The following is a 26,281-nucleotide window of genomic DNA, read 5'->3' as shown; positions in this document are numbered from 1 at the left end:
GCCCACTCTTTTATTTATATTTATCATTTTTTCCCCCTTAAAGTGTGAGATCTTAATAATTTACCAAAATCTTTTTAACTAATAAAATATCCCAATAACTTCTCCTTGTTATTGGAAATAGAAGCCTCAAATTTAATACTTTAATTTTTGTGGTGTGGAGTGATCATATTTCTCGATCTCAAATTGTCTAAAATTCATTGCATTTTCCTTGTAATTTTTATGATTTGAAATCCATTAGAAAATTAATCATTCAAATGATATTAAGCTTTTATTTTAGTTTTTTTTAATTAAATATTTGTTTGTCTAATATGTGAACCAAATCCTAGAAATATGCAAAATGCCATAAAATTACATATGAGTGGCACATCAAACACAATTACTGGGCCCATTTAAGACCCAAATTGTCGGATTGGATCTCCATCGGGGCCCATATCTATGGCCAACAAATCAAGCCCGATGTTCGATATCCTCCGCATGAGGGTTTTCTTTTTAGCGGATCGAATCAGACCATCCAAAACCGGGTATCAAAATTTAAGCTCAAGAAAATCTGGAATGGATCCAAGTTCTTTAGATCTTCAATTTATTGCAGTCCGATCTGATTCAGATCTTTTGTGGCTAGATTCAGATACGTATTTGATCTGTGCTAAACAATATTAACACAACTCGAAATCATGCCCGGCCAGAATTCGGCTAGGGCGAGGTTTTGCTCTGATCTGTGACACTCCAACATGCAGTTGAAGTGTAAACCACACTTACGGGTCGAAATTCGGGTACAGCGAAAACAAATTTGATCAAACCAGACTCGAATCTAACTAGAATACGCCAATAGGTTCGGTCTCTATTGTGCCGGGTTATATTCGAACCTCATTTGTGTTGTTCAATCGAAAACTCAACTTATAACCGAATTTTAAATAGTATTAAAGTTTCATACATCTTTTTGCATATTATAATGTATTAAAATGAGAACCGATATTTTTAATACTCGTTTTCATATTAACAGAACAAATAAATAAATAAATAAAATTCTTTAGCTTCTAGTTTGGGCCATTGCCCTTTTGATTTAGAGTCATCTAGATTCTCTTCGTTTGTTCATAAAAAATAAGATAAAATAAAATAAAATAAAATACTATAGCACGTGGTGATCCATATATTTCAACGTCCACGTGGGCCACTGAATCTACGTTGACTTTTATTTAAAGTTAAGTTGTTTCATCAAATTTTTTTCTTTATTTTTTTAAAAAATAATAAACATGTCAACTATGGCCATGAATGTGACTGTGAATACTTCTTTTTTTTTATGTGCTGGAAAAAGTTGTCTTTTTCCTTTTCTTTTTTTCTTTTTTTTTTTTTTTATTGTTTTGCCCTTTGGAGTGAAGAGAAAATGTTGGTTTTGACCTTGGCAGAGTTAGTAATTGGAATTTTGAACTAATTAAGAGCCATTATACAAGTCAAATAAATAATAGTGACCGTTGATTAATTCAAGTATAATTTTTGACCTAGGCGTCATGATTCTTTCTTGTAGTTTTTATTCTCACCTTAAATTAGATCTTTGTCCTTGTAAGTTGAAACAGTCTCTCAATTAAAATGCTTTTTATTTTATTTTTTAGAAATAGATAGCATTGTTACCCGCTTCGTTTATTTTATTTATAAATAAACTTAGCTAGAAATATAAATCAACTAGAATTCGAACTTGGGACCTCGGGTACCAAGTATTAAGCTCTTTGCCACTTACGCTAGGGACGGTCGGTTTAAAACGCTTTGTGTTAACATATAATTAAAATGGTGTACATAAGTAAAACATTACTCTTCTTTTATTTGGTGTACACACAGGCAATTTAGCTCGCTGTTTGCGAGGGAGGTCAAAACCGATCGCTTATTTAATAAACATGTAGGACGGAAGTTGAAATTTTTAGCTCGAATTCTTAACAAGCCAAATACTGCTGGGTTCGGATCGCTCGCGTTTGGCCCGATATAACTCAATTATATTGACAACCCAAATATTTTAAAGAGACTTATATTTTATAAATTTTAATTATTAGATTAAAATTTTAATTTTTAATTTTTTTCAATTTTTTATTTAGTAGGAGGGCTGAGAATTTAATTTGTTGTTCGCAAGTCAGCTTGTGTTCAGCATATTAATAAAACAAGTCGAACATTTGTTAGATTTTTCAGCTCGATATTTAAATGAGTCAGTTTGTATTCGACTCATTGACAGTCCTAATTGAGTGTAGAATTATTATCTCTCACTTCATATATAGTTGAAAACAGAATAAAAGAGCTTTATTTAATATACCTCTCTCCATGAAAAATACTTTGGGCCTAAAATATTTTTTTATTTTTTTAAGAGGTAGGTAGCATGTTATCCGCTTCGTTTATTTCATTTAAAAATAAACTTAGCTGAAAATATGGATCAATTAGGATTCGAACTCGGGATCTCAGGATATTAACCATCAAATTTTTTGCCACTTACGTTAGGGACGGTCAGTTTTGACCTAAAGTATTATCTTCATAAATTACTGATGTGATGGTACATCGATATAATAATAATATTATTAAAGCATGTGCGTGGAACAAATCAACAAATAAAACTATTCTTATCACATGTACTTATCACACATATTTTGGAAGAGCAATAAGGACACTTCCAGAAAGAATTGTATTTTTACTCGTGTTCATAAATTTATTAAATTCGATCACTATTTACTAATAAAATTTTATAAAATTCAATTTGTATTGTACATAGTAAAAGCTAAACTCACACAGTAACACCATCCATTTAATAAGATTATTAATATCATTAATAAATATAGACGAGTTGATTCAGCAAATCAGGCCGCATTTCATAATTAAATTTGTTCAAGTTCAATAAATCTCCAAAAAAACTAATTATTAATAACCAAAATAACATCAATTTCCAAAGAAAATATAAAAAATCATGTTAGATATTATCTTTTGAAATCTCGTAAATTCTGACCAGATTCATTGTATCTACTACATATAGTAACTTAACTAAATCCTAATTAAAATCCCAATAACTACGCGGCAGTGGAAGTCCATAAAATTCAAGTTTTAATGTCAATAGTAAATCATAAGTTCAGTTAATAACACCATCTAATTAATAAGACCACTATGAGTCCGGCTATTATACTATCGATAGTACTATCGAGTTTTCTCTCGTTAAATTTACTTTTTTGGTCATTTTCATTTATTAAATTATACTATTCAACCAACCATCCACTCACTCAACCCCCGCACATTTTATCATCCAACGGTCGAAAACTCGATGGCACCAAACGTTTGGTATTATCGATAGTATAGTAGTATAATTCAGACCACTATTTTCATAATTAAATTTATCCAAATTCAATAAATCAAAAAAAAAATCATTTAATACTATCAATTTTGCAAATTAATTTTAGAAAATATTTTTAAAATTTTTACATTATTTGACCAGATTTATTGTATCGATAATTGTGTAGTAATTGAACCTAATCCTAATTAAAATCGCAATAACTACGCGGAGGGGGAAGGTGCACTTGGGCGTTACAATCGAGGCGTCCTTATTTTACTTTGTCCAAATTTTCGTGTTTTCTAGAAAAACAAAATAAATAAAAATTCCTATTAATTAAAAGGAAAAATTTCAAATACCTCCCTGGTTTCACACTTTCTCGCTTCAGTACCCTACGGTTTAAAATATATCAAGTTAGTATCCTGTGGTTTCGCACTTTCTCACTTTAATACCCTATGGTTTAAAGTGTATCAAGTTGGTACCCTATGGTTTCACACTTTCTCACTTTAGTACTATGTGGTTTAATATTTTGTTAAATTATATATAAAAAAACTTCAGATATACTAGCTAAGTTTATCGAATATTCATCCTTTAGTTTTAACTTTGTCACTGATTTAGCGATAAAAATGCCTTGAAATGGATAATAAAAAGAAAAAAATAAAACCATATGGTACTAACTTGATACAAAAATAAAATCATAGAATACTAACTTGATACACTTTAAACCACATGGTACTAAAGTGAGAAAGTACGAAACCACATGGTACTAATTTGATATATTTTAAACTAAAGAATACTAAAGTAAGAACGTGAGAAACCAAAGGAGGGTATTTGAAGTTTTGCCTAATTAAAACGCACCAACCCCTGTACGCAACGGTGCGGCGGGATCCCGTCCAGGTTCATTGAACCTCGAGGCAAAAATCTCACGCGTATGGCGTTGTACCCGTCCCCTTCCTCCCGCTATATAAACCCTATCAGAGTCGTTCCCCCCCCACGACGACTCCGAGTCCGAGCCCTTCAAATTTCTAATCCAAAACCCCTCCCCCCCAACCCAAATTCGTGGATTAGGGTTTCGGCGACTCCATTTCCCCCCCAAATTTTTTTTCCCCTCAATTTTTCCCTGTTGTTTTTTTTTTCCCTAAATTGTCTTCATTTTTCGCGATTTCAACTTCCCATTCGAGGATTTTTTGGCCTGTTTCTGCAGATCGGTGATCGCCGAATTAAATTTGATTTTTTTTTTTGCCGTTCATATTTTTTAGTGTTAATCCCCGAGCTTTGAGCGAAAGTGTTATATTCATTCGATTTTTTAGCTCATTATGATTGTAAGCTCTGTATAAATTTTAAATTTTATCATCGATTTATACTCCTGGGGATGAGATTGAAGTTTTAGTAATTAAAAAGAAATCAAGGCATGATTTTGATGAATCTAGGAGTGTAATTTGGATTCTAATTCTTGGATTTTATCATGGATTTATTCGCTTTCGGAAGGGAAATTTTATCAATCAGAAAAAATAATGGCATGGTTTTGATGATTCTAACAATGTAATTTGGACTCTATATTTTTAAATGCAGGGGAAAAAAAAGGACCAGGATGGTGCTTTGGGTTTTTTCGTATGGGTCATTGATATGGAATCCAGGGTTTGACTTTGACGAGAGGATAGTGGGGTTCATCAAGGGCTATCGACGTGTTTTCGATCTCGGTAGGGTGTTTCTTGTAAAGAAATTTTATGTTGATTTTGTGCGCTTATAATGATTTATAGCATGCAGATGATAACATACTTTTCCTTTTTTTCCTTTTGTTTTTCAGCTTGCATTGATCACCGTGGGACACCGGAGAACCCGGCTCGGACCTGCACGGTGGAGGCTAAGGATGGAACAGTTTGTGTAAGCAAAATTTTACCTTTACTGTTTACTGTAGAGAGTGCATACAAGCTGTTTGTGTTTATGTCTCACATAAATAAGTAAAATCCACTCTAAAAAGAGTGTTTTTTCTTTTTGTAGCAAACAGGGTTTTATCCTACTTATAGAAAGAGGAGTGTCTAAATTTGTTTTTGAACAAATTTATATAATTTTTATATTCACTGAAGTATAAGCGTAATCGACTTGAATTGTAAATTGAACTTCATCAACCGAACCACCATGGAAGTAATAATACATTTGTGAAATATGGGTGTTTATTAGCTTTTCCCTTTTGTTTGCAAGAATCTTTATTAAAAGTTACTTGTTTTTTCAGTGGGGTGCTGCATATTGCGTTCGAGGTAACGAGGAAAGAGAGAAAGCAGCAATGCAGGTATTTAACTATCTCGCGAATGATGGAATTTCACTCGCAGAAGAAGCAAATTTATGACCATTGAGAATTAATTCTCTGTCGCTTTTGCAGTATTTGGAGAGAAGAGAGTGCGAATACGATCAGAAAACAATTGTGAACTTCTACAAGGTTTGTCGGTTCCCGATTTCTTGTAGCTTTCTTTCAGGTTTTACTTAAGATTATACCACATTTTGATGCTTATCCATTTCTCCTTATTCGCTTCTATGGCTTGCTTTATTCAGGAAGGAGATACTCTTGAACCAGCTGTTACAGGAGTTCTAGTGTAAGACCTCTAACTTACACCAGAACAAATGTTTATTCTTATACGGAACTTGTACATTCATATATTTGTTTTGCGACTAACAAAATGTTGATCACTTTTATAGGTTCACATCCACACCTGATAAAGAATCCAATAAGTACTATCTTGGTCCTGCTTCTTTGGAGGATATGGCAATGTATTCCCTTTTCTTCTCACAAATTTTAATCATTATTTTTTTTTCAATGCCTTTTTCATTCGCCTAACTCAACTCATCTTCTGTATTTCAGGCAAATTGCTACTGCAAAAGGCCCTTGCGGAAACAATCGGGACTATCTATTTCTGTTAGAAAAGGCATTGCGCAATATAGGTACCTAACCATGCGTACATTGGAGCTTTCGCTACATTTTTTGCAATTTCTCAACTCATATAGTTGATCCAAAATTAGTTTGTTTAATTTTGAAAAAGATTAGACTATGACGAAGATTGGTTAAGAAAGAAGCTACCATCATATCTGCTCTTGTGACCACAACCATACTTATTTGAATACAATGCATGCAGGCCACGAAGATGATTACGTGACGGAGCTCGCAGAGGAGGTGAGGAAGGTTCTCGAGAGTCTGGAGGAAAAGCCGGGCGCGAATCTTATTCCTCCGAGCTCCCCATCGAAGCCCTTCGCTCATCTTTTACCTCTTCAAGAAACTGCAGTTGCTGCCGACTAATGAAGATCAGGAATATCAATCTATATTCACTCTGCTGATGATACATTTCCCCTAATTTGATCAACATTGATTTTGATTCATAGTATCATCCTTGGGAGTGCCTTTTAGGCGTTCCTTGATGATGATTTATTCTCACATTTGTTTAGCTTATTTTCGAGATATCTAACCTGCGAGTGTGTACGAGAGGCTGATGTAATGTAATTCACGGATTATGCAACTTGTCATGAAAGAGCCATTGTTTTCTCGTTGCCGCATTGAATTGCAAAGTATTTAAGATCTTCCATGCATTTCACTGTAACTTGTTGTGATTTTGGATCATGAGAGTTTTAGAGAGAATTGCAGGTTTCGTGTAATTTAAAATCAAATATTTGATCCCTTTTAATAGCAACATAACTTAGAGGAGGAATCAATGTAGAAGATCCAATTTAACCAGGATATGATTTTTAGCTATGTAAATCCAAATCAAAGCCCATCTTAATGTAGGCTTAGATCAGCCCAAGATTAAATTGATTTAATAACCAAAGTGTTTATTATATGTTTCAAAATATAACATTCAATTTCAAAGGCTTATTTAGTTCACTTATTTTAAGCTCTAGAATCCAAAATGAGATTCATTGATTTTGATAGTTGTTGTTTGTTTTACATGAATCGGATTCTGATTTTCAATCTACTCTGGAATGAAAATGATCTAATCTGGTTTTGAATTCCAGATTGACGCATTCCAAAGAAAACAACTAAAGGCCCTCTCTTATAAACACCCTCTCTTCTCTTCCTTCGGCATTCTCCCCTCTCTTAACCAAAATATTTTCTAAAATTCTAAGATGTCCATTATGGTTTCTGTTACAATAATGAACTAAATAATCTAATTTTATTCATCATTTCTATCCCAAGTATGAACTAAATATGCCCAAGAGTAAACTTGTCGAATCCCAGTAGTTAGGCTCCTGTGTAGGTAGCGTGTTAGGGGAGTCCTCGGTGGAAAACTTTCTGTAGGAATCAAGCTCCCAATTATCAAAAAATTTAAAAAATTTGGTCCAAATTATTTAGGACATGACCAGGCCAAAGCTTTGGCAGATCCNTTCGATCGTCGGTTGTGGCCCATTTTTTGATTTTTCTTTTTATGTTCTTAATATTTATATTCAAATTTTTTTTTTTTTAATATCTGGACGAAAAAAAAATGGAGACATGAGATTAAATTAAATAATTCTAGGAATTTAAATTACTTAATATCTATGTTGGACATCCCACCATTCGATTCTTTTGGGGACTTGTTTTAGAGAGTACTACGCGTCTTTCACGTACACACAGGGAAAAAAAAAAAAAGAAAAAAATTGTTTGATGTAAAAAAAATATTAGACTCGAAAACATGCTATTGGAGTTAGTGCTAAATTTTTTTTTGTTTGAAGAGATTGAGTTTAATTTTTTTTTTTTTTGTTACTCCACGCGGTATGACTCATCAAATTTGTACGATACATATAAATGAAAGTATTGAAACTATTTATTTATATAGTACTTTTTATCTGATAAATTCGCTCACCAATTTTTCTATAGTCAAATTAGAAGTGTCAAGTTATATTTGTTTTTTTTTATAGAATAGGTAGCACGCTATCTGCTTCATTTATTGAAAGGATGAATTAGACTACAGGGGTGAGGCAACCAGAGTCTCAAGAAAAAGACGTGGCAGTCGAGTAACAAAAAAAAAAAAAAATCACGTGGTGGTAGGGCTTCTAACTGTTTGGACGAGTAGATCCCGGGATTTCAGCAGCTCCTCCAACCCGTGCACAGCCAATAGAGCATCTAGTTGGATGTTTCGATAAATCAGGTCATTCCTGGCCTTCCCAATGATCCACCAGCACGCAACCAATTCAGAAAGGCTATGTTCTTTCATATTACTTAGCCCACATCGAATAGGCATCTGCAACTCACTGGACAAGTCTAGCTAAAATGGACTCTAAGATTAGCTTTGGTGCTCGAAATCAATAGATATCCGTTGATGTTACTCGTTTTTCCTTTTTACCATACTTGATTCAAATATGTATAAATGATAGAAATGTTTAGAAATAGGCTATTTTGGAGTAGACTCATGAGTTATATATTAGGTAAAATTTACTATTTTAATGATCAAAGTGGTACGTCTATATGTTTAATGGTGTAGAATAATTTAAATTAGGTAAAATTTTAATAGAACATTCTACTTATCATTAAAAGCAAAATATTTCTGATTTAAAATTTATTTATTTATTATTATTATTTATAAGACTTTTATTTTCAAATATTCATTTTTAGGTTATCCGTTACTAGGCAAACGGAGTCAAAAAATTATGAAATTTGGTTTGTTGATAGTTCCAACACTATTAATCATATTTAATGAAGCTGATCACCGCATTGGATTTCTCCATTATTGAAATTAATTTTAAAACATAGATGCCTTCCTACTTTCGAAAGTATAGTAGCCTATATATATATATTGAGCTTATGCATTTTTAAAAGCACAAGAATATCTATATTTGTAATTTTTTAACCGTTTGATCGCCTCAAAATCCGTACAATATTAGTAAAAAAAACTTAACGGGACACATCGTTAAAACTGCCACACGGATCTTGAGGCGATCCTTTGGCTAAAAAATTATAAGCACAAATAGTCCTTTGCTTTTAAAAGTGCTTGAGGTCAACACTCTCTCTCTCTCTCTCTCTCTATAAATATATATATTTATGTATATCCGCACTCCTTTATTTTTTTATTATATTTAGGCCCATAAGGTTATTGGGTTGAATTGGGCTTTTATGGGCCGGACCCAACCAAAGCTACTTGCTTGCGAAAGGGGTCGACAAATCTCGACACTATATAAAGTCCCCAACCAAAAGTGACAAAAAAATTATATAAAAAAACCACGACATTTCCTCTCTCTAGGGTTCTTCTTCCTCTCTCTCTCTCTCCCCGCTCCACTCCCAAACCCTCGTCGCCATGGATCCCGATCTGAAAGCACCCATCTCCACGGGCACCACCATCATTGGCGTCACCTACAATGGCGGCGTCGTCCTCGGGGCCGACTCCCGAACCAGCACAGGTCCCTCTCTCTCTCTCTCTCTCTCTCTCTCTCTCTCTCTATTATCATCACCATCTTCATCATCTTCATCTAGATCTAAGATCAGATCCCTAGATAATACTGTGAGATCCCTCTCATTTGATGCTATTTCGTTGCTGTAATCGATTTGTTCGGTGGTTTTTGTGTAGGGATGTATGTCGCTAATAGGGCTTCGGATAAGATCACGCAGCTCACTGATAATGTCTACGTTTGCCGCTCTGGATCGGTAATTACTCTCTGTGATTATGTTATTAGGTGGATTAGTTTTATTAGTTGAGTTGAAAATCCCGGCTCAAAATGACTAGTACATGTATTCTTCTAAATCTGTTGATATCTTAGTTCAGAACTGTTTGTTTTCATAGCAGCAAGATTTAAGTTTTGACTTGCTTTTAAGTTTGAGATTTTGTTGTTAACGTAAAAAAGTTATGGAATTCACTCTAGCAGCTGTGGGGAAAGCTCTTTTGGAGGTGTTTTAGTGGGTTGTAAAGCATTTTGTCGTGTGTTTTACTAGTTTTGAAGTATAATGTCCTAATTCTTGGTGGGCCGCATGAGTTGTGTGTTCGCTGTAAATATGGACAGAGAACAAATTGGTGGAATTTAGGTGGGCCTTCTGTGAGTTTTGAAGGCTCATAAAGGACCATCATACACTGTAACAGTGGGATAAGTAGAATAGTGCGCCTGTAGGCTATCTTTGTAGTTCACACTGAGTTGGTGAATTTCTTTGGTTCGAGATGACTTTAGTTTGCAGCACCTTTGTATTAATAAGTTTTGATTTCGTAACAGGCTGCTGATTCCCAAGTTGTTTCGGATTACGTTCGTTACTTCCTTAACCAACATACGTAAGCCAATTTTCTCATTTTGCTTTCCAATTTGAGGAATCTTTTGTGTTTCTTTTCTTCTTGTCTGAGCTCTGGTGAATACTGAATACATCGGTATGCATCGTGCATGAAATTTGATTATTTAACTGATGATGGGCTTTAGCAATGTATAGTAATTGAAGCTTTTTTTGCTGAAAGAGGCAACTTATGCCTCTTATTATAGTACAGTATTCTTGCTCATGGAACTTTGTGTTTAAAGCTGAATGCCATTGTCTAGAATGTGCGATAGTTGCATATAAGTTGTGTGCAATACAATTTTCTTTTGTAAAGGTGCCGTCTGTTGGGCGATTGGTGTATGCAATTTTATCTTGATGATTTGATGGGAAAAATTTTCATATTTGGAGAGTTTTGAGTCTATTTGAGTGTTTATGAGTTGATCTTATGTCCAATTGTTATATTTGTATTCTTTTTTTTTTTTTTTGTGTGGGTAGAATCAAGTTCTAATAATTCCGGATCATCACCATGACTAGGCCAGGGTTGACTGCAGAATATTTAAAAGTTGGAAGTCGCCACAATTACAAGATCGTTGCTAATCTGCCTCTTTCTTGTATTTCGGATATTACTTATTTTGATTCATGGGATCGATGTGTTCTGATGTAAAATTGTATGATATGTAATAGTTGGAGTCTTGATTCTTACTTATTTCTTACCATGTCATCTGCTATAATTGATTTTGCAGAATTCAACTAGGACAACCTGCCACTGTCAAAGTTGCAGCCAACTTAATTAGGTTGCTATCTTACCAAAACAAGGTAATATTTTTTTTTTTTCAATTCTTTCTGACATTTAGTATCTTGGTTTGTGAATTTGAAATTCTTAAAGTGTGCTTGCCATTTTTCCTGGTACTAAATGAACTCCATCTTGAAATTAAAGCCAAATTTGTATTTGACTATTGGCCTGTCCAAAGTGTTATTATCAAGGGAACCAAATGGTCCTTAGTCACAGAAACCCCTTTATATGTCTTGGCAAAACTAGTTAGACAGACTTCCAGAACTTATGCTGTCAATTGAACAATTTAATAATTAACTTACAAATTGAGTGTACAACAACTCCACCGGGCATTCCTCAAGTCACTAGTCAGAAACCAATAAAAAGATAGCCAATGACAAAAGCAAGCAATAGGATATAAATTGTATGTTGCATTAGAAAGCCTAATTTTGTTGAATATTATATGAAGGGACCATCTCATCCTTATCCTGTTTTTCTTGACTTAATGTTCCTTGTTTCATTACTAGGACCTAATATCTTGTACAGATAATGCGTAGAATGAGTGTAAAACAACTCACTTACCCTTGGTGTCTTTTCCACTGTTGTGAGTATGTTCCTTTTTCTACTTGATGCTGTGTAAATTTTTATTATGAACTTTTCAGAATATGCTCGAAACTGGCCTGATTGTTGGTGGATGGGACAAGTATGAAGGAGGTCAAATATACTCTGTGCCCCTTGGTGGAACAATTGTGAGGCAGCCTTTTGCCATTGGAGGTGCATGATATGGCACTTTTTCCCCGCTTTTATAGTATACACTTGTTATTTGCTGATATCCGTATTAGTTCTCTTTAAATATGATGATTGGAAGAGTGCAATTCAGTTTAAGAATGATTTTTAAACAAAGGAACTCTTTTATATGCAATCTAATGGTGATTTTATCTTTTATTTTTTGGCTCCGTGTGTTAATTGAGATCATTTGTCTGGTTTGAACTGTGAACTTCTTGTTCATATTGTAATTCACAGGATCTGGTTCCAGCTACTTGTATGGTTTCTTTGATCAAGCATGGAAGGAAGGGATGAGCAAAGATGAAGCTGAGGTACATCATCATAGCTCTCTAGCTTTCTTTACTTTTTTCTTTTGACGAGTGTCATATGACACATAATTCTAGATTACTTAACCTGGATGTAGTTCCTCATAAGTAAGCTACTACGATGAGACTTTTGATGTTTATATTCTGGCACAGTATTATTGTTGTTCATCTTTTCAGAGGATGATTAATTTTATTTCTCCGAATTACTCTGATTCCTTAGAACACGGTCATGACGATTCTTTGACTAACATACATCTATAAAACTATTATTTTCATCCTCATTAAACATATTATTGAACAAAAGTACAAAACAACCTTTAGTAGTTTAGTCTAATTGAGTTTTGAAGGTAAACTATAGATGCTACTGGTCCAGCTTTTTTTGGTCAAATTTTGTGGAGGGAAGAGGCTCTACGGAGGATTAAACAAAATAAAATAAAACCACAAGAGAACTTCTCATGCCACTATGGAGATTATTATTAATATTAAGAAACAAGACTGTCATAAAGTCTGCATGCTTTTCTGAGATTAGATTGCCTTGAGCCAAATGTTTTAGGAAAAAGGTTTAAATAGTATGCATTTTTCAGCTGGGAATTTTACTAACTGTTGCCTTTTGGGTTGATCATTGTGCAGGAGTTAGTGGTGAAAGCAGTCTCTCTTGCCATAGCTCGCGATGGCGCTAGCGGAGGTGTTGTCCGTACAGTTATTGTGAGTGCCTTATTTATTTTTGTATCCATTGCGCTTTTATTTCCAATGAAAAATCTCTGGAACAAGTACCTCCAATACAATTATAAATCATTTAGTGCCATAGTTTGCAATATAGAGCATCTGCATCTCATGCCTAATGATTTTGTTCAGGGTCAAGAAATCATTCTAATTTACTCCGTATTATTTCTCCAAGTGCTTATAATTTTTTTATTAATTTTGTGCAGATTAACGAATCTGGCATTACGAGGAACTGCTACACGGGCGATTCATTGCCGCTTTGGCACGAAGAGCTCGAGCCGCACAACTCGTTGCTCGATTTACTTTCTTCAAGCAGTCCTGAGCCAATGAGCTCATAAGAGCAGCAAACTTTATCTTTCGTCGAACACACACTGTTTCTTTTCCGCTGCTTGTGAAATTTGTGGAACAAAAGCCTTTTATTTGATGATGATATGCAGTGATACTTGTAACAGGTGATGAAGTGTATGTGGTTTCTTTTTTGATGCAATGCATGTTTAGTTGAAATGCCATTTCCTGTGGGGCATCTTATGGCGGTGCCATGCGTGCCATAAGAGTGAAGGAAAATGTATGTAATGTATGTTTAGTTGAAATGCCTTTTCCTGTGGGGCATCCTATGGCGGTGCTGTGCGCACCGTAGATGATGGAAAGTGTACAAAGTTTCCAATGGCCTGAAAAGGTGAAAGAAGTTCTAAACCCTAAAATATCAGGTCGCGAAAATGAGATGTTGATCTTGTGTGTGTGAGTTACATATCGGTAGAATAGTAGGAACAAGTTTGATTCTTTATCGGGTCGTAAAAACCAACTTTTCGAAGATCTCTTCCTTCATTGATGTATCTTTTGATTACCGATATGTTACGTGGCCTCTAGTTGGTTGGTGGTTGTGGTTAAAGCCCTCGCAAAACCCCGAATGAAGGGCTTATAGTGCAGGGTACTCTAATATAGTAGTGACTCAATTTTGTACGTTAATTATTGCACGGTGTGTGTTGCTATTTTTGTGTTGGAATGATTTATCTTTACCTAGATTTGATAGAAAAAAAAAAATCAGTTAATATCTCTTTCAAAACAAGATATATATGTTATTAATTGTATTGATTTTAATATTAATTGATACAAATGTTCAATTGTTCGTGATCATTATAATTGAGATTTGAGAGAGCATAAATAAGCGTGCGGTTTCACATGTTTTTTTCTCCCACACCACACATGGCTTGTGGGAGAAATGAGGTGTCCTCAATGTGTGACCCAACCTCGGAATGCGATCCCTACCTATATTTATTCGCAAATCTCCCAACCCAGACGAGCCACGTGTACTTCTAGAAGCAGGAGATCTCCAGAATATAAGGTGAGCTCTTTGTTCACCCTGTCCTACGGGCCGTCCGATCGTCATCCGACGGCTCGGATGCATTCAACCCGAGGACGTGGGATGTCGTGTTGTCCACCAAAACGTCGACCGACGAAATTATTGTGTGAACCATGGTCTATAGACCCTGTAGATGTATTTTATATTTTCAAAATAATTGACGTGGGATAATGCGCAAGCATTGAATGTAATAACGAGATTTTACCGTGTTAAAAAAATCACGTAGAAGAAAGGAAAAATTAGTAATTTTAAACATGAAAACTATAAATTCTCTAAATATTATATAACATAAGTAACTGTTGTCTTTTTTTATATATATATTTTTATTGTATATGAGAATATAGGATAAATTATTTATATAATTTTTCATCGCCCATGTTTTGAAGAAATATTTATTAATATTCGATTTGATCAGACTGCAAGCAGGTCAATAATAATAATAATAATAGTAATAATTAAAAACCTATCCACAAGCCCACAACCAATGCGGACCTAAAATAATGGTTTTTTTTCAGGGTGTGGACGTTAAAGGTGGCTAAATCCGGTCTACAGGACCCGGGCCACGCAATAGTTCCTCAACGGTCCACACGGAGGGCCCCACCTTCCACGATACCACGACGGTCGCGTTTCTCTTCCTTGGTGGGGCCCACAGAGTAGACCGCAGGGGCGGAGGCGATCCCACGCTTCCTTTGTGACGAAGCGAAGAGAGAGAATCGAGGGAAATAGAAGAGAGAGAGAGAGAGAGAGAGATCTCGCTATTAAAACAAACCCAAAAACACATTTTGATCCGAGATCTCGATCTACTCTCGGTACGTTGCGAACACCCCATCTCTCATTTCCTCAAATTTTGTTTTTCTTTTTTTTGTTTTTTTTTTCTTTTTCCTATCATTCCCTATTTCGTTTTGTTATGAATGGTTCGTAATATGATTATTTCCTAATTATTGCCTTATTTTTTGCTTAAATTATGATTCGCATGGCATGTTTCGTCTCATATTTTAGTGGATTGGGATACCCAAATGCTTAATTTTGTTGTAAAATTCCAAGATCTAGCTTTTGGTGTGGAAATGGGCTCTGATTTTGGTTGTATTAAGTTCTTATAAACTTTAAATGCACTTTTTTTTTTTAATAGTTTAGTTCAACAAAAATGCCATTTTGATGACATTTCCCCTATGTTTTTTTTTTTTTTTCATTAAAACTGCTCACTAAAGTATACAATAGTGGTTTTGTGATTAATTTTTCTGTTACCCATGTTCAAATCTCAAGGTTTTCCTTATCTTTTGGAGGTTTAATTTGTGAATCATGTATTGGGTTTTTGCAGATTCGAGTATCGAAACCTTGTTCCCTTATTAAATACAATGATTTCTATGGAGTTTGAGACCAACAATTGGATTTGGGAGGGAGTAAACTCTCCCCAATTGTTCGGCCTTGGAGGTATTATGATCCTCGCCGCCGTTCTCGGCTTATCCACAAGCTATTTCAGCGGGATCCCGATTCCGTTCCAGCCGTTCTATTGGCCGGATTTGGGGATTTTGCACAAGAAGAAGCGCGGGAAGAGGCCGGTGAGGGTGTACATGGACGGGTGCTTCGATCTCATGCATTACGGCCACGCGAATGCGTTGCGGCAGGCAAAGTCGTTGGGCGATGTATTGGTGGTTGGCGTCGTCAGCGACGAGGAGATCGTAGCGAATAAGGGTCCTCCTGTTCTATCCATGGAGGAGAGGTATTTTTAAGTAAAAGATCAAATATTTAGTTAAAATGTTTCCACATAACTTCGCTGTAAAGGAATTCGAAAAGCACCTTTACGGTCTAATCAATTTAGTTGTCTTATTGTTCCAATTTAATCAGTTTGAGTGTGTAATTCATACTCCAAGCAAAGATCAAAGCAATGAATTTTGTGTACTTTATAAATCTAATGTGAAGCTATTGCTAGGTTGATCCTTGTTAGCGGGCTTAAGTGGGTGGACGAGGTTATTACGAACGCTCCGTACGAAATCACAGAAGAGTTCATGAACACGCTCTTCAATAAGTACAATATCGACTATATCATACACGGTGACGATCCGTGCCTATTACCTGACGGAACCGATGCATATGGTCTGGCGAAGAAGGTGGGGCGTTACAAGCAAATCAAGCGCACCGAAGGTGTCTCGAGCACCAATATAGTTGGTAGGCTACTATGGCCCTGTCACATTGAAAATTAGCAATCGCGAATATTAATGATTTGTATTGTTCTTTTGGCGGTGGTTTTCTTGAGCTATAAACTCGAGTAAATTGCTCCAAGGGTCCTCGATCAACCTTGGATGAGAATATCCACATGATTCGATGTGGTGATCACATGAACATTTCCATCCAATAATTCAACACAGAAATTCAATAGGAAGTGTAAGATTGCAAAAGAACAACTGAAATGTTGAGGAACCAAATTGGAGACTCCTAATACATTGGAGGGACTATGCTACTGAGACCTTTGGAAGCAATGTCTAAGTTGATTCTTTAATTTTTGTTTGCATATTATGTCTTATAGGGTAATGTTGTTTTATCTAGCCAGAATATTATCTTCATTGAAGCATATGGACGGCGATAGGACCAGTAGAAATTCTTCTGGCTGCGAACAAGGCGATGCTGACGAGAAGACTCTAGCTGAAGCTAATGATTCTCCAAAATCTCAATTATCTCATTTTCTTCCTACATCTCGCCGTATCGTGCAATTTTCAAATGGGAAGGTATGACCCTTCATGATTCAATTGATGACTTTTATGTTGAACTCCAATAAAAGTGTATATGCTTTCGCTTCAAGTATAAGAACTACCACCGCCTCAAGGCCTAGCACTATTGTAAACTTTGTATGATACTTCAATGAACACCTCTTTTATTGCATGCTGCAGGGGCCTTTACCAGGTGCTCGTGTGGTGTACATCGATGGTGCTTTTGACCTTTTCCATGCCGGTCATGTTGAGGTATATACACTGAGTTGTCATTTTGATCCTTGTTTGCAGCTACTACCTCGGCTAATAACTGATTCGCTTCTTTTATTCTGCTTCTAGTGGTTTCATTTCTTTTTCTTCTCTCAATTGTATGGCCTTGAAGCAGTTGATGAATATAATTCTCGTTCTCGATAATCTTAGAAAAAAAAAGATGGAATATTCTATGTACATGTGCACTTTGCTGAGTTTTCATTTGCAGTAGGCGCTGTGTGTGACAGCTATTACCTCAGCTCAGATCATGTTTCCAACACTTCTGATTAGATTACGCTGTCGTTAATTACGTGCCAACTTTTCTTTCCTTATTTCGTGGCTCAGTATCTTATTTCCACATATGCAGATCCTAAGAAGTGCTAGACAACTTGGAGACTTCCTACTTGTAGGTGTTCATAACGACCAAACTATCAGGTACTTTCTCTTACCTATTTAATCTTATATATCCCTCAAAGATGTTACTTATCAAATTGGTATTCATATCTTAGTATATTATTATTTTACACAGTCAAAGGAGAGGGTGTCATCCTATTATGCATCTCCATGAGCGCAGCCTCAGTGTACTTGCGTGCCGATATGTTGACGAGGTCATAATTGGCGCTCCTTGGGAAGTTTCAAGAGACATGGTCAGTATCTGTTAATGCCGCATAATTGATACTCTCTCTTCTATTTAATCATTCTTTATTGCTTAGTTCTTTTACACCTGAAAATTCACAAATTTATGAAGATTATAATTACTTGGAACTTGTAAAATCATTTGTGATTTTCCTTTTCTGAAATAAAAATGGGCAGATTGCTACGTTCAACATATCGCTGGTTGTGCACGGGACAGTCGTGGAGTGCAATTCTAAAGTAAGCCTCTTGCTTCTCTAGTCTGTTGGTAATAGCAAGGGCTCGAGACTTTTTTTATCTTTCTCAGAAATCGCTTGCGTTTCTCCATGTTTTATCAAAATAACAGTGTTTCTCTGTCTCAGAGTGATATCGACCCTTATGCCACGCCCAAGAGTATGGGAATTTTCCGAACGATTGAGAGCCCGAGAAACACAACTTCGATGTCAGTAGCGAGAAGAATTATCGACAACTACGAAACTTACGAGGTGCTGCGCCCATTACTCTGTTATTTTGGTACGCATAATTTTCCATGTTACTTATATTGACCTATATTCTTATACTATAATCTATGCAGAAACGGAACTTGAAGAAGAATGCAAGCGAAGAAAGATATTACGCAGAAAAGAAGTTCGTTTCAGGAGATTGATGCCGCTATGACGCATTCGTCTAATCGGTGATAATTCCAATAGCCAAAGTTCTCATTAGAGAGGGGATTAAGTTCTAACTTCACAAATATGCTTAGGGAAGAATACTAGTTGAGAGTTCGACGCAGTTTTCCCCCTTCATTTTCGGAGCATGACGACTCAGTCTCGTAACAAAGGAACTCATTTTCGCGCTGTACACAATGATAGTTATACTGAAGGTTTTTCAGAGGTTTGATCATGTAAAGGAGGAAGCCATTTATTTGTTGTTCTTAAAACCTTTGAGCAGCTTCTCGGTACCGGAAATCCCCTTCGCCAGTTATATACAAGTGCTTTTGTCCTTTTTTTTAAATTTTTTGTGTTGGTGTTGTCATAATCTTAGGCAGTATAAAGATACTCTCCTCCAATATATGATGAGTTTAATATTGAGTCTCATTTCGGTGCGAAAAATAGGATGTATAAAACATTAAATACATGGAATATGGCATCTCCCTTTTTTTTGTCAATATTTATCCAGGAAATAATTAGTTGGCCATGAATTTCTTTGAAAAAGCTGAATATATATTATGACTATTCTCAAGTACTAGTTAATTGAAACAGAAATAAAATTATACTAGTTCTGAAAACAATATTAGAAAGTAAAATTTCATTACTAGCATGTGTTACAAACACTGAATCTAATATTAGAGATGCTTCTTACAATCTTAGTACTGACACTGAAATAGTGCATACTAAAACTACTTAATTGAACAAATTTTGCAACAAAAATCACACACATTATTTTCAGGCTATATTAAACACAAAATCCTACTTAAGTTTTTCATCTCCCTTTCCATGTAATAGGCATTTCATTTCCCTTCCCTCCCAATCAAACAAGTTTCTCCTCCCTCAGAAAAAACCTGCTCAAATTTACCACAATAAAATCATCAAAACTTTAGCATGGTTAGTTAGTGAATTCAAAAGAAAAGAAAAGATGCTTCTTCTTTATGACCTGTCCAAAATATAGGAGCCTGAAGTGTATTGTTGTGTTCCTCGAATTCCTCGCGCTCGTCTTCCATTTCCATTTCTGCAGCTTCTGCTTCTTCTGCCATAAAGTAGGGGACCTCGAAATAGTGCATATTTTCTGCTTCGTCGATCTCCTCTTCCTCGACTACTATTAGGTCGAAAAATAAGCGCAAAAGTGCCAAAATAGTTAGCTATGTTTGAATTCAGTTTTTCAATTGAATCTAAATCACTTAGTGTACAATTTAATTCTCCAAACTAAGCTTCTTGTGGTGCTGCCGTGAAGATTATATACATTTTTATTAAAAAAAGAAAGAAAAAGTGGGAATATAAGATTAAGTTTGTTTTTACACATTTTTGCATGGAGAGGTCACAATTAACTACCTAACATATGATATGTATGGTACAGTTAACTTTCAATATGCTTACAAAAAGAGGGAACATATACTAAGGTTTTTTTTTTAAAAAAAAAGTCTTTTTTTCCCTTCACAATATGCATTAAAATTGAAAAAAGAAGAGGGCAATAACATACTCTTGATATCAGGAACCTGATCTGAGTGCATGTTAACTTCGATCTCTTCGCTCAAGCCATAATCAAGCAAGGTTTCGGCAAAAGGCGACAAATTCATGGCATCCTTAAAAAGATAAAGCAGTTAATATATAACCCATAATTACTAGAAAAGAGCAATTTTTGAATGCAAAAGAAGAGCTTTTTTTTGTTTATTGTAGCTCACATGAGTAGAATATATCAATATTTTTTTCTTTCACTTTTTTTCTAGTTTTATCTCACTAAGGAGGAAAAAAAAAATACATGAATTGTTCCTCAATTAAGTATATGAATTCAAAGTACATAAAACTCAACTAAGAATTGGAACCACAAAAGTAGAAAAACAACTTAATTTGTATCCTACAAAGTACAAACCAATTAAGTAAGAAAAAATAGAAGAGATGTGCACAACCAATGTTTTGAGCTTTTTGGGCACATTAAGGAGGGAGAAACTAAAGAGCTCCCCATGAACTACTTCCACTCTCCTCTTCATGCTAATTGCTAGAACTTGTGCCATCTCAAAATGAAACCCTAATTCTAACTCTTAAGATGCTCAAAACTCCTTGTATAAATACTCCAAATTTATCTCCAATGACTTAGCAAAAGAGAAGTCAATGGGGGTTATAGTGAAATAAAGTAAATGGATGGAAAAGTTCCTGCATGTTCTTGGAAAGTCAACCAAATCACAAAATATTTAGTTAGCACAAGGAAACAACTTGGATTTGTAGTTTACTCCACTTAAATTGGAATATATATTTTTTTATTTCCACATGTATTAAGGTATTATTGAGGATCAAATTTTGTTGCGCCAATTAAAATGCAACATACACCGCTGACCCACCTCTTAACATACAAGGAAGACTCTCTACGGTGATATAAATATCATCATTATTTTTATACTTCAAGATTTAAGTTGATGGACTGATCGACAGTTGTAACCCTTTTTTTATAGAATCTTTCTTATAGAGAGGTTCCTATTGTGAGATTGGAATCACTACCGATTTGTTAGGCCATAGAACAAGGCGATATAGCTTCTAAATATGATTTTGGCATTTTTAAGCTTATGAAAGAAAATTAGAGGAAAATTCCCTTAAAATATTAGCTAAATTTAGTGCTAAATTGATATTTCCTTCGTGAATTAGGACATGTGATATATATATTCATTATTCTTTTATAGTGCATGTAACAAGGGCATAGTCAAATATTTAGGCTAAATTGTACTTTGGTCTTCAAACTATGAGGCGCATGGCATTTTGGTCTTCGAACTTTAATTTGCTGTAATTATTTTGCTTATACTATTTAGATTGTTGCAATCAGGTCCCACAGTGCAAAATAGTTAACACTTCCATCTCCTCTTTATGCTAATTCCTAGAACTTGTGCCATCTCAAAATAAAACCCTAATTCTAACTCTTGAAGTGCTCAAAACTCCTTGTATAATTACTTCAAAATTATCTTCAATGCCTTAGCAAAACAGAAGTCAATGGGTGATATAGTGACATAAAGTAAATTGATGGAGAAGTTGCCACATGTTCTTAGAAAGTCAATCAAGTCACAAAAAATTTAATTAGCACAAGGAAACAACTTGGATTTGTAGTTTACTCCACTTAGCTGAAAAAATATTTTTTTTTCATTCAACCTTAAGTAAGATACTATTGGTAGATGCATTCTGTTTGGCCAATTAAAATGCAACACATATTCTTGACCATTGTCTTAATCTACAAGACCCTCCATGATGAGATAGGCATCATTATAATTTTTATGTTTCAAGATTCGAGTTGATGAACTGATCGACGGTGGCGATCTCTGTGTCACTGTAGGGAGTCTCTCCACATAATATTTCTTGCAGGGAGACTTCCACAGTGAAATTGGAATCACTACCAATTTATTTATTTATTTATTTATTTTTTGAGAGATAGGTAGCACGCTATCCATTTCGTTTATTTCATTTAGAAATAAACTTAGCTGGAAATGTGAATCAACTAGGATTCGAACCTGGGTCTCGGGTACCAACCACCAAGCCCTTTGCCACTTACTTTAGGGACGATCGGTATCACTACCAATTTATTAAATCATAGATCAAGGTGATACAACTTCCAAATATGATTTTAGCATTTTTAAGCTAATGTATGGAAATTAGAGGGAAATTCCATTATAGCTAAATTTTGTACTAAATTGATCTTTCCTTACTAAATTTGAACATATGATATGTCCATTATTCATTTATGATGTATATAACAAGGATGTAGTCAAATACGTATGACAGGAAATAATTAAAAGTAAATTATGATTCAAGTGTGCATAGTTAAGCTATTATTTGGTTATTGATTATTTCTATTACTTTACACACAACGATATTTGGATATAGTAGATTTAAACACATCCAATGTGTAAAACTATTTAAATATGTAGCATATCCAAAACGTAATTGCACATAATATCTTTGTTATGACCATTCCTCCATTTGTATTATGTCACACTAATTTTTTTCAATATATATCAAAATCCCGAGCCCGCTTAATTCTATATAATAATACGCCTGACATAATTTATCTGATTCAATTATATATGCGAAGGAGATTGTTAAAAAAATTCGATTTGTTTTCTATAAATAATAATACACATAGTAGATCATACTAGTTCAATTAAGATATAATTTTTATAGTCCCATCAAAAAATAAACTAAGTATATCTCTACGTTTCCGTATCATTTTTTTTTTTTTTTCCCCACCAGTAGTGTTAGGGGACCTTCAATATCAAATGAGCCCTCATAAAGACCAAGTCCTTGTATAAAAAATTGCTCTTAATTAGATAATTAATTAACACCCATTATTATTGGCTCTAAATACATCAGAAACATTTGACCCATATCAATTTCAGTCTAAAATACTTTAATTTTCCAAGCAACAAATTAGGGAAAAAAATATTTTGAACACAAGAATAAAATAAAGAAAAGGCTTAAATAAGTTGGATTTGATTTAGCAAAAAATTTGAGAGGCATTATCATGTAATCCACAATACATTTTAGTATGTTGCAATTTTAATTGTCCCACCACAAATGAAATAAAAAAAAGTCCCTCTAAATTAAAAAAATTTAAATTTGGGAGCATTTGTTGTGAAATTAAGATGAAATTTCGAGGCAAAATTCGGCCATTGAATTGAACTTATTTCAAATTTTGTACACATTTGACTCGAACCCAAATAGATTAACCGGTTAATCAAGACCGTTGACTATTGACTCGGACCATGTTTAATTGGACATATAAAATTAAAGAAAAGGGATTAATTGGATTAACGTAATTAGACTCACTTAGTTGTTCATTGAATCATAATATTTTCCAAAAAGGTGGTTTGATTCTTTAATTTTATACTATTTTCGCACTTTTCCCATAAATAACACACAAGCCTTTTCCTTACATTAATGTATAAATAAAAAAATCCTGCTAAATTTTAAAATTTTATATTATTAAAATTGCAAAATTTTAATTCAACGTGGTGGACCGGATCGAAGCAATAATTCATTATGGGTTTGAATCTACGAACTCGGGTTCGGCCCAAATTGTTTTGAGCCACAAATTTGCAATTTAGGCCCTTTTTTGTGAATATATTATTGTGAGCCTATTACTAATCTATTTCTAACAATTGAAACCCGTGGGCTCGATTGTCGCGATATCCCCAGCATTTATATAAATTGCAACATGCGAAAATCAAACCCGTAATCTACTCAGATACCACTTATTGGTCGTTGGCGCAAAGTATAATTTTAAAAAACTCGAATCGATAAAAATAAGGCAACTACTTTATTTAAAGCGTATAGATACAGTATTTACGAATCTCGATTATGACTTTGCATGCCCGGTCTTCGCCACATAGACAGAATGCTTATATACTTATGCGGTAATATTTGTTTGGTCATCTTAGATCGTCTTTTATTAACTATGCGAAAGTTTAGATGCGCACCAATTCTAAAATAAACTCATTATTGGATCAAAAGGTGCCATGCAAAGCTGAGATAATACAGCTCTTAAGGGCTCATAAGCGCCCAAAATAATAATAAAAAAAAACAACAAAATGAAACAAAATGAAACAAGAGGACACCTTGCCTCTTCACAAAAGAACACCAAGCAAATTAAGAAAGAAAAGAGGAGGAAAAAAGACTTCAAAAAACTTTCAATGGTTTATTGCATTTGTAATTTATGATCCTGTAGCTTAAAATGTCGCATTTTATTTGGCAAAATAAGTGTTGTCATATAATAATACAACGAAATTTTGTTTAACAAAATATTCTCATAAAAATAAGAGAATTAATATCGTTAAAACTAAAAATTTAAGTGCCCATCAGTACGGACCGTCTTTATCGTGCCGTATCGTGCCAACAAAATATCGGCACGATATGACATTCGTGTTGATTGCACAGCTTAAAATTCTCTATTCTTTAAATTAGTAAGTAATTTTCTCAATACATAATAAACAGTTAAAATATTTTGTTGCTAAGAAAATAAAAATTTTATACTATTATATATTGGCACGGTCCGACATATATCGTACCGTATCATACCGACAAATTTCCGGCACGATTTCGTGGCACAACACTTAAATCCTTGATTAAAACAATAACTGATATTGTTGGAATATATACATTGCATCTAAAAATATTCTGAATCTTTTTGCGTAGACAATATTATTCTCCAAAATTAAAGATAAAAAATAACATTACATAATAAGACATCAAAATAAGATAGTAACTGCAAATGCATTACACCACAGAATAAATTTCTGGAACTAGAAAAAAAGAAAGAAAAAGAAAAACATTAATGGAAACACATAAACCTTGGGTGGGGGGAGATGCATGCATGCATTACTCATCCCTCTCCAACCCCTCTCTCTCTCTCTCTCTCTCTCTCTCTCTCTCTTATTAGTTATTATTATTACTTTTACCTACACAGTGGGTTATCAGGAGAGAAGTGGTTGTAAGCAAACTCAGAAGACTCAGAGGAGCAGTAGTACCAACAGCCATCCTTGGTTTTCTCGACCACAGTGAGTATGCTCTCGAACACCCCCACCTCGCAGGGGATCCTCAGCACCCCTTCTTGCTGGAACCCAAACTCCTCTTCTGCTTCCCGGAGAAGCGCCTCAAAGGCCCTGTGGCCCAGGTACTCTGTTGGGATCACGTACCTCTGCATCTCCTCCCCAACGCACACAGCAAGATAACCCTTGGGCACATCCACAGATGCTGCTGCTGCAGCAGCAGAAGCAGGAGCAGTGTTGATGGTGTCTGTGAATGAGAGGGTTCTTTTGAGGAACTTGATGCCTCTGCTGCTGCTGCTGCTGCTGCTGCTGCTGCTGCTGGGTCTTGGGGAAACAGAGAGCTTCTTCCACTTCTTCAGCATTTGCTGGAGCCTCACTATCTCTGTTATCTTGTTGGGCTTTTTGGAGTTGGAGTACTCCATGGGGGGGGGGGGGNNTTTTTTTTTTTTTTTTTTTTGGGGGGTTTTTTTTTTTTTTTTTTTTTTTTTTTTTTTTTTTTTTGAGAGAGAGAGAGAGAGAGAGAGGGGTAGCATACTACGCGTTTCGTTTATTTTTATTTTATTTAGAAATAAACTTAGCTAAAAATATGAATCAAGTAGAATTTGAATTTGAGACCTTGGGTATTAAGGATCAAGTCTTTTGCCACTTGTTTTAGGGACGGTCGACGATATGATTTGTTTATTAGTATTTTTTTATAGGGGAGATTGTTATTTTATGTTGGTTGTAATTGCTTATGTTGCTATATATATATATATATATATATATATATATATATGAGTCCGGCTATTATATTTTTATGAGTATTTGGCTCCGTTATACTCATAAGTTTTCGGTCGTTAGATTTATTCCATTAATCATTTTCACCCGTTATATCATACTATTCAACAAATTACCCACTCAACCCTAGAGAACCACTATAATTCTAAGTGGGGACCACCATCATCCTAACCACGCATCCCATCAATCAACAGTTAAAAATTTATGAGTATAAGAGAGTCTATACTCATAAGAGTATAGTAGCTCCAGCCTATATATATATATATATATATATATA

General features: G+C 34.7%; 5 protein-coding genes across 5 annotated transcripts; 3 read left to right on the top strand and 2 right to left on the bottom strand.

Annotated features, from left to right (window-relative positions):
* Positions 4,609-6,859, top strand: LOC109724587 (gamma-glutamylcyclotransferase 2-2). Its single transcript, XM_020253460.1, has 8 exons — positions 4,609-4,989; positions 5,097-5,173; positions 5,523-5,579; positions 5,670-5,726; positions 5,840-5,880; positions 5,984-6,055; positions 6,147-6,226; positions 6,418-6,859. The coding sequence occupies exons 1-8, from the start codon at positions 4,881-4,883 to the stop codon at positions 6,576-6,578; spliced, it is 654 nt and encodes a 217-aa protein (XP_020109049.1). The 5' UTR covers positions 4,609-4,880; the 3' UTR covers positions 6,579-6,859.
* On the top strand, positions 9,444-13,592 carry LOC109725203 (proteasome subunit beta type-6). The gene is made up of 8 exons (XM_020254305.1): positions 9,444-9,646; positions 9,814-9,890; positions 10,448-10,503; positions 11,222-11,294; positions 11,913-12,024; positions 12,274-12,347; positions 12,972-13,046; positions 13,271-13,592. Exons 1-8 carry the CDS (start codon positions 9,544-9,546, stop codon positions 13,400-13,402), a joined length of 702 nt encoding a protein of 233 aa, XP_020109894.1. The 5' UTR covers positions 9,444-9,543; the 3' UTR covers positions 13,403-13,592.
* LOC109725134 (ethanolamine-phosphate cytidylyltransferase-like) lies at positions 15,074-19,158 on the top strand. The gene is made up of 10 exons (XM_020254219.1): positions 15,074-15,233; positions 15,743-16,144; positions 16,355-16,590; positions 16,969-17,147; positions 17,310-17,381; positions 17,746-17,813; positions 17,908-18,025; positions 18,192-18,251; positions 18,374-18,496; positions 18,586-19,158. Exons 2-10 carry the CDS (start codon positions 15,780-15,782, stop codon positions 18,655-18,657), a joined length of 1,293 nt encoding a protein of 430 aa, XP_020109808.1. The 5' UTR covers positions 15,074-15,233; positions 15,743-15,779; the 3' UTR covers positions 18,658-19,158.
* LOC109724554 lies at positions 19,320-20,719 on the bottom strand. Its single transcript, XM_020253405.1, has 4 exons — positions 20,614-20,719; positions 20,187-20,289; positions 19,644-19,805; positions 19,320-19,551 (listed from the first exon to the last, which is right to left on the bottom strand). Exons 1-4 carry the CDS (start codon positions 20,716-20,718, stop codon positions 19,541-19,543), a joined length of 381 nt encoding a protein of 126 aa, XP_020108994.1. The 5' UTR covers position 20,719; the 3' UTR covers positions 19,320-19,540.
* On the bottom strand, positions 25,134-25,649 carry LOC109724802 (auxin-responsive protein SAUR72). Its single transcript, XM_020253731.1, has one exon. It carries the CDS (start codon positions 25,647-25,649, stop codon positions 25,134-25,136), a length of 516 nt encoding a protein of 171 aa, XP_020109320.1.

The sequence above is a fragment of the Ananas comosus genome, linkage group 19, assembly GCF_001540865.1.
Source record: "Ananas comosus cultivar F153 linkage group 19, ASM154086v1, whole genome shotgun sequence".
NCBI lineage: Eukaryota > Viridiplantae > Streptophyta > Magnoliopsida > Poales > Bromeliaceae > Ananas > Ananas comosus.
Note: the sequence above shows the minus strand (reverse complement) of the source record. Positions and strands in the feature narration are given on the sequence as shown.

Coding starts and splice junctions, on each gene's coding strand:
- LOC109724587 (XM_020253460.1), top strand. CDS start 4,881: ATGGTGCTTTGGGTTTTTTCGTATGGGTCATTGATATGGAATCCAGGG. Junction 5,727..5,839: donor CAATTGTGAACTTCTACAAG/GTTTGTCGGTTC, acceptor TGCTTTATTCAG/GAAGGAGATACTCTTGAACC. Junction 5,881..5,983: donor GCTGTTACAGGAGTTCTAGT/GTAAGACCTCTA, acceptor TCACTTTTATAG/GTTCACATCCACACCTGATA.
- LOC109724554 (XM_020253405.1), bottom strand. CDS start 20,718: ATGGCACAAGTTCTAGCAATTAGCATGAAGAGGAGAGTGGAAGTAGTT. Junction 20,290..20,613: donor CCAAAAAGCTCAAAACATTG/GTTGTGCACATC, acceptor TATCTTTTTAAG/GATGCCATGAATTTGTCGCC. Junction 19,806..20,186: donor TCAGGTTCCTGATATCAAGA/GTATGTTATTGC, acceptor TCGACCTAATAG/TAGTCGAGGAAGAGGAGATC.
- LOC109725203 (XM_020254305.1), top strand. CDS start 9,544: ATGGATCCCGATCTGAAAGCACCCATCTCCACGGGCACCACCATCATT. Junction 12,025..12,273: donor GCAGCCTTTTGCCATTGGAG/GTGCATGATATG, acceptor TGTAATTCACAG/GATCTGGTTCCAGCTACTTG. Junction 13,047..13,270: donor GTGTTGTCCGTACAGTTATT/GTGAGTGCCTTA, acceptor AATTTTGTGCAG/ATTAACGAATCTGGCATTAC.
- LOC109725134 (XM_020254219.1), top strand. CDS start 15,780: ATGATTTCTATGGAGTTTGAGACCAACAATTGGATTTGGGAGGGAGTA. Junction 17,814..17,907: donor CATAACGACCAAACTATCAG/GTACTTTCTCTT, acceptor TATTTTACACAG/TCAAAGGAGAGGGTGTCATC. Junction 18,497..18,585: donor ACAACTACGAAACTTACGAG/GTGCTGCGCCCA, acceptor TAATCTATGCAG/AAACGGAACTTGAAGAAGAA.
- LOC109724802 (XM_020253731.1), bottom strand. CDS start 25,649: ATGGAGTACTCCAACTCCAAAAAGCCCAACAAGATAACAGAGATAGTG.